The sequence below is a fragment of the Pseudorca crassidens genome, chromosome 11, assembly GCF_039906515.1.
Source record: "Pseudorca crassidens isolate mPseCra1 chromosome 11, mPseCra1.hap1, whole genome shotgun sequence".
NCBI lineage: Eukaryota > Metazoa > Chordata > Mammalia > Artiodactyla > Delphinidae > Pseudorca > Pseudorca crassidens.
The window spans coordinates 61,117,125-61,134,232 of NC_090306.1; the positions used below are offsets into that span (position 1 = coordinate 61,117,125).

Genomic DNA, 17,108 nt, shown 5'->3' on the forward strand with positions numbered 1-17,108 from the left:
TCTGCGGTTATTATATTTAATGTTTATTCCTCTGGCTGATTTTCAGATTTTCTGTGTATTACTGATTTTGCATAATTTGATTACAACGTGTCTGTATCTAGTTTTCTTTGTGATTCTTGCTTTCATTTTGGAGTTCATTGGTGTTTATATCTATGGGTTTATAGTATTAATCAAATTTGGAAAAACTTCTGCAATTATTTTTTCAAAAAAGATTTTTTTTTCTGTTTCTTTTTTCCATCAACTGTTTCAGGTACTTCAGTTATACATATACTAGACCACTTGAAATTTCCTTGCAGCTCGTTGATGCTTTGTTAAATTTTTTCTCAGTCCCTTCCCCCCCTTTTTTGTATTTTGTTTTATATAGTTTTTATTGCTATAACTTCAAGTTCATTATTCCTCTGCAATGTGTAATCTGTCCTTATCCAATTCAGTGTATATTTCATCTCAGACATTGTAGTTTTCATCTCTAGAAGTTCAATTTGGATCTTTTTCATGTTTTTGATATCTTCTCTTAGCAAGTTCTAACTTTTCTCTAGTATCCTGAACATATGGAATTCAGTTATAGTAATGTTTTAATGTCTTTCTCTTTTAATGTTATTATTTGTGTCATTTTGGGTCATATTTAATTGGATGATTTTCCTCCTCATTATGAGTCATATTTTTCTGATTGTTAGCATGTCTGTTAGGGTTTTTTTTGTTTTTGTTTTTAAGCCAGATGTCAGATATTGTGAATTTTATCTTTTTAGGTGCTAGGTATTTCTGTATTCCTATAAAATGTTCTTGAGTTTTATTCTGTAAGGCACTTATGTGGAAACAATTTAATACTTTTGGGTCTTGCTTTTAAACTTTGTTAGGTGGGATCAACACAGCATTTATTTATTTATTTATGTTTTGTTTTGATTGGCATATAGTTGATTTACAAAGTTGTATTAGTTTCTGGTGTACAGCAAAGTGATTCAGTTAATGTATATATATATATATGTATATATATTTTTTCTTTTTCACATTCTTTTCCATTATGGTTTATTACAAGATATTGAATATAGTTCCCTGTGCTCTGCAGTAGGACCTTGTTTATCAGCACAGCATTTGATGTGAAACTAATTTTGCCCCATTGCTGAGGTAAGACAATTCTGAGTACTCTACCTAGTGCTCTGTGAATTATGAAGTTTCCCACACTGATGGGAGCAGCTCTGTGTGAGTGCAGATTGTTTCTTCTAATAATTTCAGGTGGTTTTCCTCTGACCTTAAGTAGTTTACTGACGCGCGTGCATTGATCAGTTCTCTGCTGAATACTCGGGGATGTCTGCAGATCTCTTCAGTTCTATCTGTGTACTTTTCTCTGTCTGGTACTCTGTCTTGGCCTTGCCCAGTTCCCAGCTCTGCGTCCTCAACTCAGGGAGACCACTGGGCATCTTCTGGGTTTTCTCTCCTTTGTCACAGCAGGGAACTCTCTCAAGACAATAATCTAGGGCAATAGTATAACTTATCTCATTTGTTTATTTTCACTCAGCAGTCACCATCCTTCATTACCTGATGAAAACCATTGTTTGGCCTTTTTTTTCCCTTGCGGGAGGGTAAATCCAGTCTCTTGTTACTCCATCTTGGCTGGAAGGGTTAGCTGTTACAGGTTTTTTTTCCCCGCTCTCTCTCTTTTTTTTTTTCCCTTGGCCCCACTGCGCTGTGCTGGATCTTAGTTCCCTGACTAGGGATTGAACCTATGTCCCCTGCAGTGGAAGCACAGAGTCTTAACCACTGGACTGCCAGGGAAGTTCCTTTTCCTCTGTTTTTGGTGGGATTCTTGGCTGGAAGTGTAAGCTGTTACAGGGTTCTTTTCCTCTCCAGTTTTGGTGGGATTCATACCTCTTCTCATATCTCTTCTATATGCATCTCTTTTTTTCCCCCCCTTCAGGATCAGGCTGACTGTTTTACCTTGTTCCAAATTTGTTTCCTTTGTTGTTACAAACTTTGAGATCGTCTTTTTTCTTCCAGAGTTTTCTTTTTTTTTGTGGGAGGGGTACGCGGGCCTCTCACTATTGTGGCCTCTCCCGTTGCGGAGCACAGGCTCTGGACACGCAGGCTCAGCGGCCATGGCTCACGGGCCTAGCCGCTCCGCGGCACGTGGGATCTTCCTGGACCGAGGCACGAACCCGTGTCCCCTGCATCGGTAGGCGCACTCTCAACCACAGCGCCACCAGGGAAGCCCGTCTTCCAGAGTTTTTGTTAATAAATATTTCTTTCTTGTTGGTCTGTATTCTCTTCTGTACCTTCTGAGAGGTGACATAGTTAGCAAGACATTCAAGAATTTTATGAAATGCTAAGTATTTAGAGAATTCCAGTAGATATTTGGGTAGCTGAAGGTAATCATCACATTTATAGAATGGGTTATAGCAGTTTGTAATTTATATTAAAGTTTCTTTTTTCCCTGTTCCATTGGTACTCTCTACAACAACAGCATTCCTTCACCTGTCCCTGCCACCATCCCACCCCCCACCAATTTTTTTTGGGGGGGTGGCAGAGACACACAATTATTAATAGGTTGTGCTTTTCCCTCAAATCTATTTGATCTATCCTTCTCCTTCTTCTCAAGACCTGTCCTTCCATTGTTGAATTCATGTCATGATTTGCATCTGACAGTATCCCTCTGTTATCCTTGAGATATGGTTTAAATTCTGTTTAAGACTTCACATTTTGTGGGTTTTTTTTTTTTTTTTTTTTTTTTGGCGGTACGCGAGCCTCTCACTGTTGTGGCCTCTCCCGTTGCTGAGCACAGGCTCCGGACGCGCAGGCTCACCGGCCATGGCTCACGGGCCCAGCAGCTCCGCGGCATGTGGGATCTTCCTGGAGCGGGAAACGAACCTGTGTTCCCTGCATAGGCAGGCAGACTCTCAACCACTGCGCCACCAGGGAAGCCCAACATTTTGTGTTTATCACCAGTAATTTTTAGCATTTTGGTTGTGAAACAAAATTTATATACAGAAAATCACACTTACATAACTTAATAACTCATAAGGCAAATGTCTTTGTAACCACCACGGTGGTCAAGAAATAGACCTTTGCAGGTACCCCTCTTCCCCTAAGTAACTACTATCCTAACTTTTATAGAACTTACTTTCTTTCATTTCTTTATTACTATTAGCATTGTTTTAAACACTGCTATCCTGTTTTTTTTTTTTTTTTGGTCCTTCTTCTCTGTCCTCCACTTAGTATTACTAGGTACTTCCAGTTTTGTTTTTCTCAGTTAGTTGCACCTTTGTCTTTCATGGTATTTGATATCTTATTTTTCCTTGAATCACGTTTGAATTTAAATTTCTTGTATCAAACACAATACTTCTTGATTTCAAAAGATTGGATATACAGGAATCATCAAAAAACAAAACAAAACAAAAAACACACCAAACCACCCAAATCCTGATTTTTGACGACAACTGTATGTTCTGTTGTGTACAGTTTTCATACTGAGCTTTCTCTGCCATATGAACGGGAAGATAAAATGAAAACACATTTTTGTTTCCATTAGAGATATACTCCAGATATGTTTTTGCCATGTAATTTGTTCCCTTGTAAAGTATCACAAATTAATAAGTTGTTAGGGTTGGAGAATTTGACATAGACTTTTAGTAATATCTCGGGTATATATGCTAGAGAATTGTTTAGACTGTTTTATGTTTACATTTAGTGCCTTTGTATCCCTAAGGTAACAATCATGGGAAGTCTTCACTGACTATACATTGTCTTGCTATTCGGGATGTTTGGTGCTGATAACTCGCAGAGTCTGGATTGTTTGCAAAAGGAGTCTCAAACAAGTTGTACATCTCTAGTAGTATAGACTTTCATTTCAGTCTTTTTCTTCTCATAGCTTTCCATTTGCCAGCTTCCTGACATTAGTTTTCATTGCCCTTGACCTCCTTGGAATATAATTTTTTTCTTGTCTGTCTTTCTGACTTACATATTATTTTCCTGTTATGCCTATGAACTCTTCGTCTCCCCTCAAATCTTAGGTAGTGGAAAGAAAGAGGCATTACTGATGCCCTTTCTTTGCTTCCTGTAGCACAGAGGACCTACTCATGTAGCTAATTGGTGACTGCTTTAGATTGGAATATGAGCACATAGGATACTGGAACAATGTTGTCAGTTCCACATATGCTAAGCCTTAAGTTGATGGCCTTTTACATTATGTACTGTTCGGGCAAATAAAACTTATCAGAGCAGACCTGAGTCTGAACCCCAAAGTAATGGGAGAACCTTGATCAAATCACTTAACTTCTTTGCATTTTTTCCCTCAATTACAAAGTGGGAGTGATATCACATGTCTAATTGAGTTGTGAGGATCAAATGTGATAATGTAGAAATGCTTTGTAGAATAATGCATTATAGAAATATTACATGGCCAGTAATAGCATTTGAACCTTTCTTTTTATTTTGCATTAGAGATTATGAACAAAACCAGAGTAAGGAAATTGGAAGCCTGTTTTACTGAAAGTATTATCTTAGATGAAATTCCTGATATCATAATTGTTCCCTGTAGCAAAATAATTTTTCATTTCAAACAAGCTTGGAGATAGCTTTTCAAGTATTAATCGTTACCATTGATAAATGTAAGAAGCAGAATGTCCTATGGAAGAATGGTACTCCTTAGAAATCAATTCACTGTAGAGTTTAATGAAGAAATATTATCTTCATGCTATTGTTATAAGATCGATTTTTTTTTTTTTTTTGGCCTGTGGGAATAGGGATCGAACCCGGGCCCTGGCGGTGAAAGTGTGGAGTCCTAACCACTGGACTGCCAAGGAATTCCCTGAGATCAAATTTTTAATTGGACTTCTGTTTCTATATTTTGAGCTGTTTCAAGTAGTTGATACAATTGTATTTTATTATATACATGTATCCACAGACTGTGGTGATGAACATATATATGCTATGAATAAAAAAATAAGTAAAATCATTCCCTATAATATTAAAATGAATTATTCAAACCAAGATGTTATAAAAGGGACTAAGCTTTTTCTGTGGAATGTTTAGGAGTTCAGATGGGGGAGAAATTAAGGATTTTTGTTGAAAGGCCAAATTGTTAAATAGTTAGCTGCTGTATTGATTTATAAATTAAAGGCATTTAAAAATTGTTTTTAGTCCAGTGGTTAGGACGTCTTGCTTTCACTGCTGAGAGCCTGGGTTCAGTCCCCGGTTGGGGAACCGAGATCCTGCAAGCTGCGTGGTGCAGCCTAAAAAAAAAAAAATTGTTTTTAGTCCTTTAAGCAGCATTATTTTGTACATCTAAGCAATTTCAGAAACCACTTTCCTCTAAGGAAGCCATGTAGAATTTTTCTGGTAGTTTCCTGAGACAGTTGAGATTTAATGGGTGAAGATGCCAGGAAATATGAAATCCACTCCTTCCTTTGATGTAAAGTCACTGAACAGGTCTGTGTCTCAGTTTATTTTTCTGTAAAATGGACATAGAGGTAATGAGATCTATTCTGACTCATTCAGTTTGGCTGTGAGGATTTAATGAAATCAGAGTGCTTTGAAAACAAAGTGCTATTCAGTTAAAACTTATTATCTTATATTTGAAATAAATTATGTACTAATACAGATAGTGTGTGTGTGTGTGTGTGTGTGTACGTACGTGTGTACGTACCTGTGCGCCTTTAAGTCTTATAAGACTTCATAAGGTTTAGTGGCACATGAAGGTAAATTTACAGATTTTATTCCTTCCGCAGAATTAATTTGTATTGAGCAGGTAATATCTCAAGGGTGTAATATTGTAAGAGCATGTAATATCACACTCTTCAAATCAAAAAGCTGAACATGACCGCTTTCAAAAGACAGTACAAGTCTGGGTTTGGGATTGTGGAATTTTGGGCATGTAATTTGTCCCTCAAAAAGTGCTAAAAAGTTAAGAACACAGAACGTGAGATGAGTGCAGTTTTGACTTTTTGTGAGGTACCTGGTACTTTAATACTTTTTAAGATATTTTCCCACCTAAATTACTTCGGAAGCTCAACTTTTTCTTAAATGAAAAAGAGAATAAGGCAACACTTCACTAACATATGTATGGGGAAGGAAGAGCTGCTTAATGTGCTTCAGTTACCTGAAGTATTCCATTTTCTTTAGGGTTCATTTATTTCATAAAGGCTCTGGAATCTCTTTAGTATTAATAGTACCACAGAATCTTTGATTGTACTATTAATGGTACCAAGCTTTTCTTGGCAAATGAGTGTCCCTTTTTCAGCTATAGAGCTCTTGATTGTTCTGATAGCTGAGTATTAGGTGACAATATGCTAAAGTGAAGTTTCTGGATATCTTTTGTCAAAAAAGCTTGAGATTTTAAGGGATTTTATTTTTCCCATATCCTTTTCATACTTCTGTTTTGTGGCCCCTGTTTTATACATTGATAAACGAAAGTCCAGAAAGGTTATAGTTTATACTTCTGGAATTCCCTCTTTTTACTTTACTCATTAAAATTAATTTTTAATTATTGAAGTAATATATAATTATATATTTATACTTTGAAATTTTCAAGTAAGTTCAGCATTAACATAGAAAGTTACAGTTCCTCTTTCAACCTTACCCCATCCCATTATCTTTTTCAGAAGTAGCCTTTGTTAACATTAAAGTGTGTCCTTCCAGAGCTTGTTCTCTGTATTTTACACAGATATAGAGAAACTTTTAAAAGTATAAGTGTCATCATATTATGTATAATTGGAAGGTTTTTCCCATATATGTCTATCTGTTTAATCTACCTCTTAACTTCTGAATAGTATTCTCCATAGAATGAATATCACAGAATATATTTTATAATTTTCCTCTCTGTGGTCATTTAGATTCATACCTTCCTTTTCCTCCTTTCCTACTCTACCACCCACCATGTTATAAATAATACTATTGTGAATATTCTTATGCATATCTTTGTGCACATGAGTGAATAAATCTGATTTTTCATTTCTATACAAACAGTATAGAATTGTTTCTCACCACTCCCCAACTCATGCTGTCCCCAGTCTTTGCCTTCTGCTTAATGCGAGTCTTGTGTTTAACAACTATTTCATTGAAGGCCATCTTGGGTTTTTGAGATCAAAACTTCTCTGGTGATCTTGATTACTGGAAGGACTCTTTCTTGACATGATGTAAGTCTATATCACAAGTGATTAACATAACAAGAGAGGCAGTAAAAGTAATGTGGGAGCTTTGTGGTGCAGTGGCTAAGAGAACAGTTCTCTGGTGTCAGACTGCCCAGGTTTCATACTCCACACCACCCCTTACCATTTGTATCGTTCTCTTGCAATTTTCTTGTTCACACAGATGGGCTCCTCATCCTAATGATGTAGTTATAATGATATAGTTATAGAACCTATGGTCTTGGGTTATTGTAAGGATTAAACTATAACGTGGAATTCTTAGTGCATAAGTGTTCCACAAATGTCAACTGGGGGGCGATAGTGATGGCCTGTGTTGCTTGTCCTGCGTTCTTGGTCCCCATGGTATTCTGAATAGAGATGTGATTGTATTAATAAAAGGTTTACATAAATAGAAAGTACACTATTCCAAACTTATGTCAAAATTACATAAGTTTGTAATGTCTGGAAGTGACTAATTTATTTCCCTTTTACTTATTTTCATAATGAAAAAAATTTTTTAATAGTTTGAAATTGGTCCCAGGAGTAGAATCTTTTTTTTTAAATGTTTATTGTATATGTTACAAATATTTCTTCCCCATTTGTTCCATATATATATATATATATATATTTGTTGTTGTTGTTGTTTTATCCTTTGACCGCGCCACACAGCATGTGGGATCCTAGTTCCCCAACCAGGGATTGAACCTGTGCCCCCTGTGTTGGCAGCGTGGAGTCTTAACCACTGGACCACCAGGGAAGCTCCCTAGAATCTTAATATGTAACATTATGCCTTTAGAACATAAGGCTTAACTTTATAAACGTTTCAGTTTACTCTGGAATTTACTTAAGTCTCCCCTGTATTCCCATAGGACACTGTTCAGGGGCCATGTCTTAGTCATTTTCTTATACCTACTGTCTTACATGCTTTTACATATAGAAGCACTCAGTGTTTGTGAGCTTGAACTAGTTTAAACTAGTTTTTCCAAGAAGTCCTCATCATTACTTTTTAATAGTCCCATCTTATTTTCTATGCCACTGTGCTACAAAAGCACACCAAAATAAACTTATGTGCTGTTATGAAATAGTTAGAAATCATTAATTTTTCATTATATTTCATCTGTTCTTATTTTTGGATATTTTCAGTTTGAACCCAATACTTTGCTTAATGTTTGTTAAAAATATATGTTAAGTGGAATTTGCATATAGGGTCACATAACAATTAGCCTGACATCTTTGTTTAAGGAGAAGATCAAGATCATGATTATCACTAAACCAAAAAACTTGCATGCATAACAAAGCAAATTTCCTTCTAGTTTATCTTTGTTTGAAGTGCTTTTAAGTCTGAGTAGTATTTTTAAGATAATACATTTTTATATGAAATAACCAGAAACTTGGTTCAGGCATTATAGGAAAACATCTCTTAAGTTTTTTTAAAACGTTGAAATAGTATTGAATAAAAATGGTGTGATTTAATCTTATTTTTGCCATTCCAGATTATATATGAACAGGAAGGGGTGTATATTCATTCATCTTTTGGAAAGACCAGTGACCAAGACAGCTTGATTTCAGGAATATTACGTGTTTTAGAAAAGGTATGTTTCTAGTAGAAGACTTTATTTAATAATTGTTTATGTTTAAATAAAATATAATTTTAATTTAATTGTTTAAATAATTTAATAATTAATAATTGGGGCATTATCAGCAGGCTTGAATTTCACATGTAAGATAAAATTATGTAATTGAGCAATGGTTGTAAATTTAACATGGAAGTGATGTTAGAAATAAAATGCTTTAGATAAGCCAGTAAAATGGTATGGAATATTTTAAAACATGTAAAAGTTGCAGTAATATAATTTTTTTATAATGAAAGGCAGAGTTTAGAAATCTATATACATTGTTGTCAAATAGTGGTTTACATATGATATTCCATATTTAACGTGCTGATAAATTTAAGGGGTTAAAAATTTCATTTTCAGCTCAGGGAATTAAGTATAGGTGACTAAAAATATAGGATATTGCTGAATAGTAAATATGGTTAATAATTTCTTTCTCTAGGATGCTGAAGTAATAGTGGACTGGAGACCATTGGATGATGCATTAGATTCTTCTAGTATTCTGTATGCTGGAAAGGTATTTAAGAAAAAAATGCATGACTGAAGGAATGCCATTTTTTTTTAAATAAAAGCTTTATTGAGATATAATTCATATATCATAAAATTCACTCTTCTAAAGTATATAATTCAGTGTTTTTAGTATGTTTACAGAGTTGTGCAACCATCACCAATATCTAACTTTTGAACATTTCCATTACTTCCAGAAAAGAAACTGTACCTCTTAGCAGTCACCCCTCATTCCCACCTAACTCCAGTCCTCTGCACCCACTAATTTACTGTCTGTCTCTGAGGATTTGTCTGTTGTGGACATTGTATCTATGGAATCATATAATATGTAGTCTTTTGTGACTGGCTTCTTTCACTTAGCATAATGTTTTCAAGGTTCATCCATGTTGTAGCACCTGTCAGTACTTTGTTTCTTTCCTTTTTTTCTTTTTTTCTGAGTAATATTGCATTTATGGATATGTACCACATTTTGTTTATTCGTTCATCGGTTGATGGACATTTAGGTTGTTTTCATTTTTAGGCTTATGTAAATAATGCTGCTGTGAATGTTCATACTCAAGTTTCTGTGTGGATACATTTTTCCTTGAAAACCCAGGAATGGAATAGTTGGATTAACTTATGTTTAATGTTTGTTTCGTGTTGACATCTCACTATGGAAGGTAGAGATTTAGCTCTATCTTATCTCTAATTCACCCTGAAACTATGGCCCAGTTGTCCACATTTCTTCTCAAAATATTTAATGACATAGATGATCTTCCAATGTCATCTTCTTAGAAACTTTTCTTCCAGAGCCTTCTTACAAGTTCCTTCTGAACTGGTTGCTCTTTTGGCTTGCTGTGCAGCAATTATCCTGGGGATTCTTTTTGCCTCTTTCCCATATTTTAATCCCCATTTCCTGTATCCTCTGCTGTCTTATATTTTGGTTTACTCCCTAGTTCTGGTGCACCTCCAGTGCTTCCTGAGAAAAAGGGTGTATGAGGGCAAAAACATTTCTGTTTTCAGACTTTTCTATCCTTATTCTGAATTGATAGCTGGCTGGCATAGAATTACAGTTTGAAAATAATTTTCCCCTCGTAGTTTTGAAAGTTATTGTCTCAGGTTTGACTAATTTCCTTTATTGATGTTAAGTCTGCTGCATTCTAATTCCTGATCCTTGCTATGTTTTTTTCCTCTTTAGAAGCTTTTAGAATTGCCTTTTTGTTTCTAGTGTTGTAGATGTTCTGGACATGTTGTGCCCTTGTGGTCTTTTTTATCCACTGTGTTGGGTGCTTGATAGGCTTTTTTTTAACGTGAAAACTTGTATCCTTTAGTTTTTAGGAAATATTCTTGAATTATTTTAGTGATGATTTCTTCTTCATCTCCATTTTCTATTTTCTTTCTTTCTGGAACTCTACATGCTTTGGACTGGTCCTGTAATATTTTAATACTTTACTATTTTCTAACTCTTTGTGTATGTGTGTATTATTTTCTAGGAAATTTCTTCAGTTTTATCTTCCAGTTCTTCTATTGCCTTTTTCATTTTTGCTGTTTTTTAGATTTCTAATACATTTTGTTATGTGTCCCCTTTCCCCTCTTCTAAAAAATAGTATCCTGTTCTTCATGGATGTACTATTCTTCCTTATTTCTGAGGGATAGTATTTTAGATGTTTTCATCTCTGTATATAGTCCACCTCCTCTAATTGACTTTTTTTTTTTTCGTATTTCATTTGGACTTTATCTTTTATGTAAACACTTGCCTTTGACATTTGGTGATCTTTGTATTGTGGTGCTCATATTTAACAGCAAACACAAAAAACTGATTATACTCTCTCTATGTATGGGTAGGTTTGTTAATAGTTGGGACTCAGGGTGACTTGGCTAGGCTGTTTTCCTTGGGGAATCCCCGATATTGAAACCTGGGTCTTCTTTTGTGGGCTAGTCATTTGTCAGAGAAGAATCTACAGATTCCTGCCTGGAGAGGGAAAGCTGGATTCCACTGTTGTGGGAACTGAGTGGAGGAAGAGAGCTGGGAGTTTTGCCAACTTATTATATAGATGAACTTTCAGTTAATTCTCCTGTTTTCAGTGTATTATCTCTTTGCTCAGTGTCCCTGGTTTCTCCTAATCCACAGATAATCTGTTTTACCTTTTACAATGAATAAACCTTCAGTCTTCTCAACTTTTGTTAGTAGTCCTGTTTTCAGCTTAACCTTTATTCTAGTTTCCAGAAGTACCTGATTTACTAGTTCCAAGCCTTTGTGTGGGGTGGGGTTCTGTAAATGCTGCTTCGCTTTCCCTACTATTGATGGGAAAGTTGGTAGTGATGGTGGTAAGGGTTGCATTTTTTTAAATTGGGCAAACGAGGAGGGCTCCCTGAAAAATGACATCAGAGGAAGGGCTTGGAGGAAAAAACACTACACTTTATAACTTCATTCATTCAGCTTTTCCCCCTATTCTTCAGTCTGTTTCTATTTCTTATTAATTTCTTTTGTTTATAATATATTCCTGTTCCTATAAATCTTCTTTTTTCCTTTTTTTTTTTTTTTTTTTTGCGGTACGTGGACCTCTCACTGTTGTGGCCTCTCCCGTTGCGGAGCACAGGCTCCGGACGCGCAGGTTCAGTGGCCATGGCTCACGGGACCAGCCGCTCCATGGCATGTGGAATCTTCCTGGACCGGGGCACGAGCCCGCATCCCCTCATCGGCAGGCGGACTCTCAACCACTGTGCCACCAGGGAAGCCCCCTTTTTCCATTTTTAAAAAGAATTACACACTAGCAATACACGAATACATTCTTGTTATAAAAAATTCAAATAATAGAAAGTTGAAGTCCTGCTTGACTAGAACCCTGTCCCTAATCTGTCCCTGTTTAATGTATATCTTTCCAGACTTTTATTGGTACACATTTCCTATCATATCTATCTATCCATCCATCCATCCATCCATCCATTCATTCATCCCTGGTTTTCTCTAGTGTGTTTCTAATTACATATGTTCCATGTAGTTGTTATACTGCATACATTGTTTCTTAACTTCATTTTATTTACTTCGTTTTATTTACATTATTGAACATATATACACATGAACAGATATCAGTCTTTAAACTTCTGCCTAGCATTTTATTGGCTACCCGCTAGTTTATTTACTTATTCCTTCATTGATGGATGATAAGATATATTCAGATTTTCACTTTTACAAACAACTCTGTGATGAAAATTCTTGTATCTGCCTCTTTGTATACATGTGTATTTCTCTAAAGTAGATGAGAAGAGAGTTATTGTGAAACATGCATATTTTGAATTTTAATAAATATGACTCAATTATACATTTGAGTCAGTACTAATTAGCACTGTCATCAACAGTGTGAGATACAGCATTTCCTCACACTGTCTTCCATATTTTTATTTTTTAATTGAATGGGCCAGAAAAATTTAAATTCATCTTTACTTGCTTTTCTTGGATTGTTTCTGAAGGTGGACATCTTCCTTTGTTTGTCACTTCATATTTCTTCTTTGATTTGCTTGTTCATATCATTTCCTTATTTTTCTCTTTTGATGTTTGTTGATTTCTCAGTACATAGGTAGGAGTTGTTTTTGTATTCTGGATGTTTTTCTGTCATCTTCCATATGTTTTGGAAACATTTTCACACAGTTTTGCTTATCTTTAACTTATGTGTGGTATCTTTTGTTGAATAGAAGTTAAACTTTTTGATTTAGTCAGATTATTAACATAGCATTTTAGACTTTTGGTTTTATTCTCTTTTAAAATAGAAAGTTCTTTAGAACTGAACATGTAGATATGGTATTTGTAGCTTTTAGCTAATTTTGATTAAGAGACATGTGCAACCAATGGTGGTTTAAATAAGTAACCACCATTGGGTATGTTCCTCAAATAACCAGAAGCCTGGAGGTTTGGAGCTATTTGCAGTGTTTGTCTTTATGATTATAAGGTGGCTATTATGTTTTTAGGCAGCATAGCTGCATCAAAAGCAGGAAATAGGGAAAAAGGGATGGAGCTTTTATTAGGAAAGCAAAAGCATTTCCAAGGCCCTACTGTTGACTTATGCTTATATTTCATTGGCAACCCTAACTGCAGGAGAATCTGGACAAGGTTTTCTTGTCTTTTTGGTCAGCTGAGCCAGGGAGAAAAGGGTAGGAAATAGTGTTTGGCTTTCCCACCAGAGGTATCTGCCACAACCTACAAACTTAATTTATATAGAAGCTGAGAAGACGTTATTGATTGAAATGAAATTCTAGTCTTAGTCCCTAAATATCTTATATGTTATAATTATTTTAGGACTCCAGTTCAGTCGTGGAATGGACCCAGGCCCCAAAAGAAAGAGCTCATCGAGGACTGGAACATCTGAACAGTTACGAAGCAGAGTGGGACATGGTTAATACAATTTCATTTAAAAAGAAACCACATACCAATGGAGGTATGAATTAAATCGTTTGAAATCTTAAACTGATTTGCTACTATATAATATAAACAAAAGTGCAAAGAAAATCCTTTAATGTTTCTTAGAAGAAGGATGAGTTGGTGCTTTGATTAATATGTATAATTCCCATTTTATTTATATTCCTTTTTCATCTTTTTGTTGCTTTGTTGGTTGTGACCGCATAAAAAGGCTTTAAAAATATTTGTTCTGTTTTGTAGTTATTAATGGCAGAAAATAGAAACACTTAAAAAATTGCTTTGGCTATCTCTCATGCACATTTTTCTTAATCCAGTAGAATAAAAAAAAAAAAATCATGTTATTTCATCCTAAAGCACCAGGGGGAGATGAAGTATACCACTAAACCATGCCGTTCTAATTTCAGTGTTTACTGGTATCTTCACAGCTCATTGCAACTCCCCTTTGTATATGTTCCGCATCTGTTCTCCTTTATATATACATTAAATTTATGTTTGCTGTGTGGTGACTACCTACATGTAGATAACAGAAAAGAGCCAACCTAGCAATCTGATAGAACATGTATACTACCCCAGATATGATCTAGCTAGCCCACCTGTGATGTGGCCCGCCTATTTGTGATCTCTTTAAAAAATATTAAACACTGTATAGAGTTAAAATTTTTTTCTATTGATTTCTTTGTGTATTATAACTAATAGGATATTTTATCTTTCAGTGATTTTGATCTCAGTTTAGGATTTATCCGCATTTACCAGATTCAAAAAGTCTAGCCTAAATTGACTAGAATATGTATTGCTACGTTTATATAGCATTGTTACTAAGTAAAATTGATTTTCATGTATGGCCTGGGGAATCATTCTCATACAGTAGTTATACTTTGTACTGTATCATTTCTTGGGAACAGTGGCAATTAAGAAATAGTAAGTCACAGACTTTCGATAACAGCCAGCTCATGCATATATGTCTTTTTTTTTGTTGTTTTGCATTCCCATTCTAGGGAAGGTTCTTAACCAGAACAATGCAGAAATGTTAAGGAAGGATAAAACCATAGGATTTTAGTATATTTAACATGTGAGGGATTTTTAACTTCTCTAGACTGGATCTTCAGGATTGGTTTATGTGAATTGCTATTTTTTGTTTGCCTAATATTGTTAAATCCTTGAAAATGAAAAAGGTTACAGAAATGAGCAAAAGGAGTGAGTTTTCAAAATTTCATAAAAGAAGCATTACATGTTTGAGAAAAGCATAATCTGACAATAAAGGTCTTTTTAGATTAATGGTTTTTTAACTGGCTGCACATTGAAATCACATGGGGAAGTTAGGCTTTTGAAAAAAGTACCAGTGCCTGGGTTTCATCCAGCAAATTAAATCATACTCTGGAGATGGAGCCTGGGCATCCCTATTTTTCTGTATTTTTCAAAAGCCCTCCTGGTTATTTTAGTGTGCAGAGTTGAGAACCTCTGTGTAGCTGTGTAGCTTAGCAAAAAACCCACAGATCTAAATACTGCTTATGTATCTTGGCATTGCATTATGCCTTGTAAGGAGCCTTTATTTAGTAATTATTAAAAGTTAAGGACACATTTCTTTTTCTTTCTTTTCTCCACTGTTTAAAAAGTTTTATGATAGCAGAAAGAAACACATTGCACAGTATGGCCCAGTGTGCATACACATGCACATATTTAACAGAACAAGGAGTTAATGAAGTACATTTACTCTGTTTCATCTCATCCCATTCCATCCCATCTTATCCTAGACTGTCTACCTCATCCAATCATATTTCATCAAAACTCCTTCTTAAAGAAGACATTTTCTAATCTTGATGTTTCAGAATTTAAATTTCTGCCATAATTTTTTACATTTTTGAAAAGCATTTTTTCAAATAAAATTTTTATTATTATAAACTTCACACTTTTTACCTTTTTTGTGATTCACAGAGCAAAATGGGGACAAACCTTTAAAAAAATTGACTATTGAAGACTTTTTAAACTTTATATTTCTTAAATATACTGCTAAGTCTTTGTTTTTATATATTAGATCAAATGTTTTGAAAATATATCTTCCCAGAACAGCAGACTGCCGTGATGTTCTGGAAACCCATTCAGATAAAATGTCACGTCCTTGCTGTTAATTCTGTTCAAGACATATGGAGACTTACTGAATTGTTTTGTTTACTTTTTTGCTGTTATGGCCATTTTTCCCACGTCAGTGTGTTGGAGTTATTTTTTACATATATTGGGTAACACAGTAAGTTCATCAGAACTAATTAGCTTTATTTACCTTTGTTTAAGGAGAAAGAAGGAAATTTTGAGTTAACTGTTGGATTCTGTTAGTTTTCCTTTGTAACAACTTCTAATTCTGGTTAGCTATTATTGGTAGACCAAATTGCAGATTACTTTTCTGTTGACTTGGTTAGTCATTTATTCATTTATTTAACACATCTTTGACTACCTACTCTCTGCTAGTCACTCTTCTAGGCACTGGGGATAAAGCTGTGAACAGAATTAAGTTCTTGTTCTCATGAAGCTTATACTCTAGAAAAGGGACTTCTGGGATTGACTTGTAATGTTTGTCTCATTGTTTATCAGAGCTTTAAGTGAGGAAATGTGTGAGGAATTTTCTTTTGTATTTAATATGTAATGTGTGTCTCTTCCATTAACAAGGGAAAAATCTGTGTAAAATTTTTACATTTGAATATGCACAAACTTCTGATATGCCTGCATATATTATTTAATATTCTTCATATGATTTTCTTGCATGACTTTTATTAAATACTTTTTGTGGAATTTAAGATAAAAAATGGTATCTGGTTTTTCATTGCTGTTTTGCTGTGAAAATATTTTTGGTCTTTGCAGATAATCTAGTAGTATGTATCCTTTCTACGTCGATGTAGTCCAGGTGCATTCACACTTAAGTGATTCATAAAATGTTGGAATTCTAGAATTGTTCTCACTTTCATATTAGTTTGTGATGGTGTTATGAGCTCTATAATATAAATTGCAGTGAAACATGATGTGTCGTAAAGTGAGCACGTGGTACTTAATCTGGTATCAGCCTTAGATATGAGTTCACCATCTGAACTGGTGTGGAAGTAGGCAGGGCACTGCATAGATAAGTTACTTAGCCTTTCTGGACTTTGATTCAAATGATAACTTGCTAGTGTCCATGAAAGAGTAATGGTGTCTGCATTCCTTGCCAGGTAGAGGTTTCTGTAAGCTGTAGGTTTCTGTGTCAGTTTAGGAGATTTTGTTGGAGGTGATGGAGCTGTAGTGTTCTGACTATATAGGAAGGTGACATACATGCAGGTCAGTACTGACTGATCTACCCTTTGAGTAAGTTCTATAAGCAGATATAATCTGTACAGTTTATCTTTGTGGAATTGATAGTGTTGGGATGGAATTAATAAAGATTTTCAATAACAGGATAGTATGACACTTCTTAGCAAATAACATAAGAGAAAAGGTCTTTTAAAATTTCAGAGACAT

General features: G+C 34.9%; 1 protein-coding gene across 1 annotated transcript in view; it reads left to right on the forward strand.

The window, feature by feature from the left end:
• Window positions 1–17,108, forward strand: part of TBC1D15 (TBC1 domain family member 15) — a 64,264-nt gene that overhangs the window by 12,901 nt on the left and 34,255 nt on the right. The window contains exons 2-4 of the mRNA XM_067697353.1: window positions 8,609–8,707; window positions 9,171–9,245; window positions 13,509–13,647. Of these exons, the coding sequence (XP_067553454.1) occupies window positions 8,609–8,707; window positions 9,171–9,245; window positions 13,509–13,647 (313 nt within the window). The remainder of the gene's footprint in view (window positions 1–8,608; window positions 8,708–9,170; window positions 9,246–13,508; window positions 13,648–17,108) is intronic.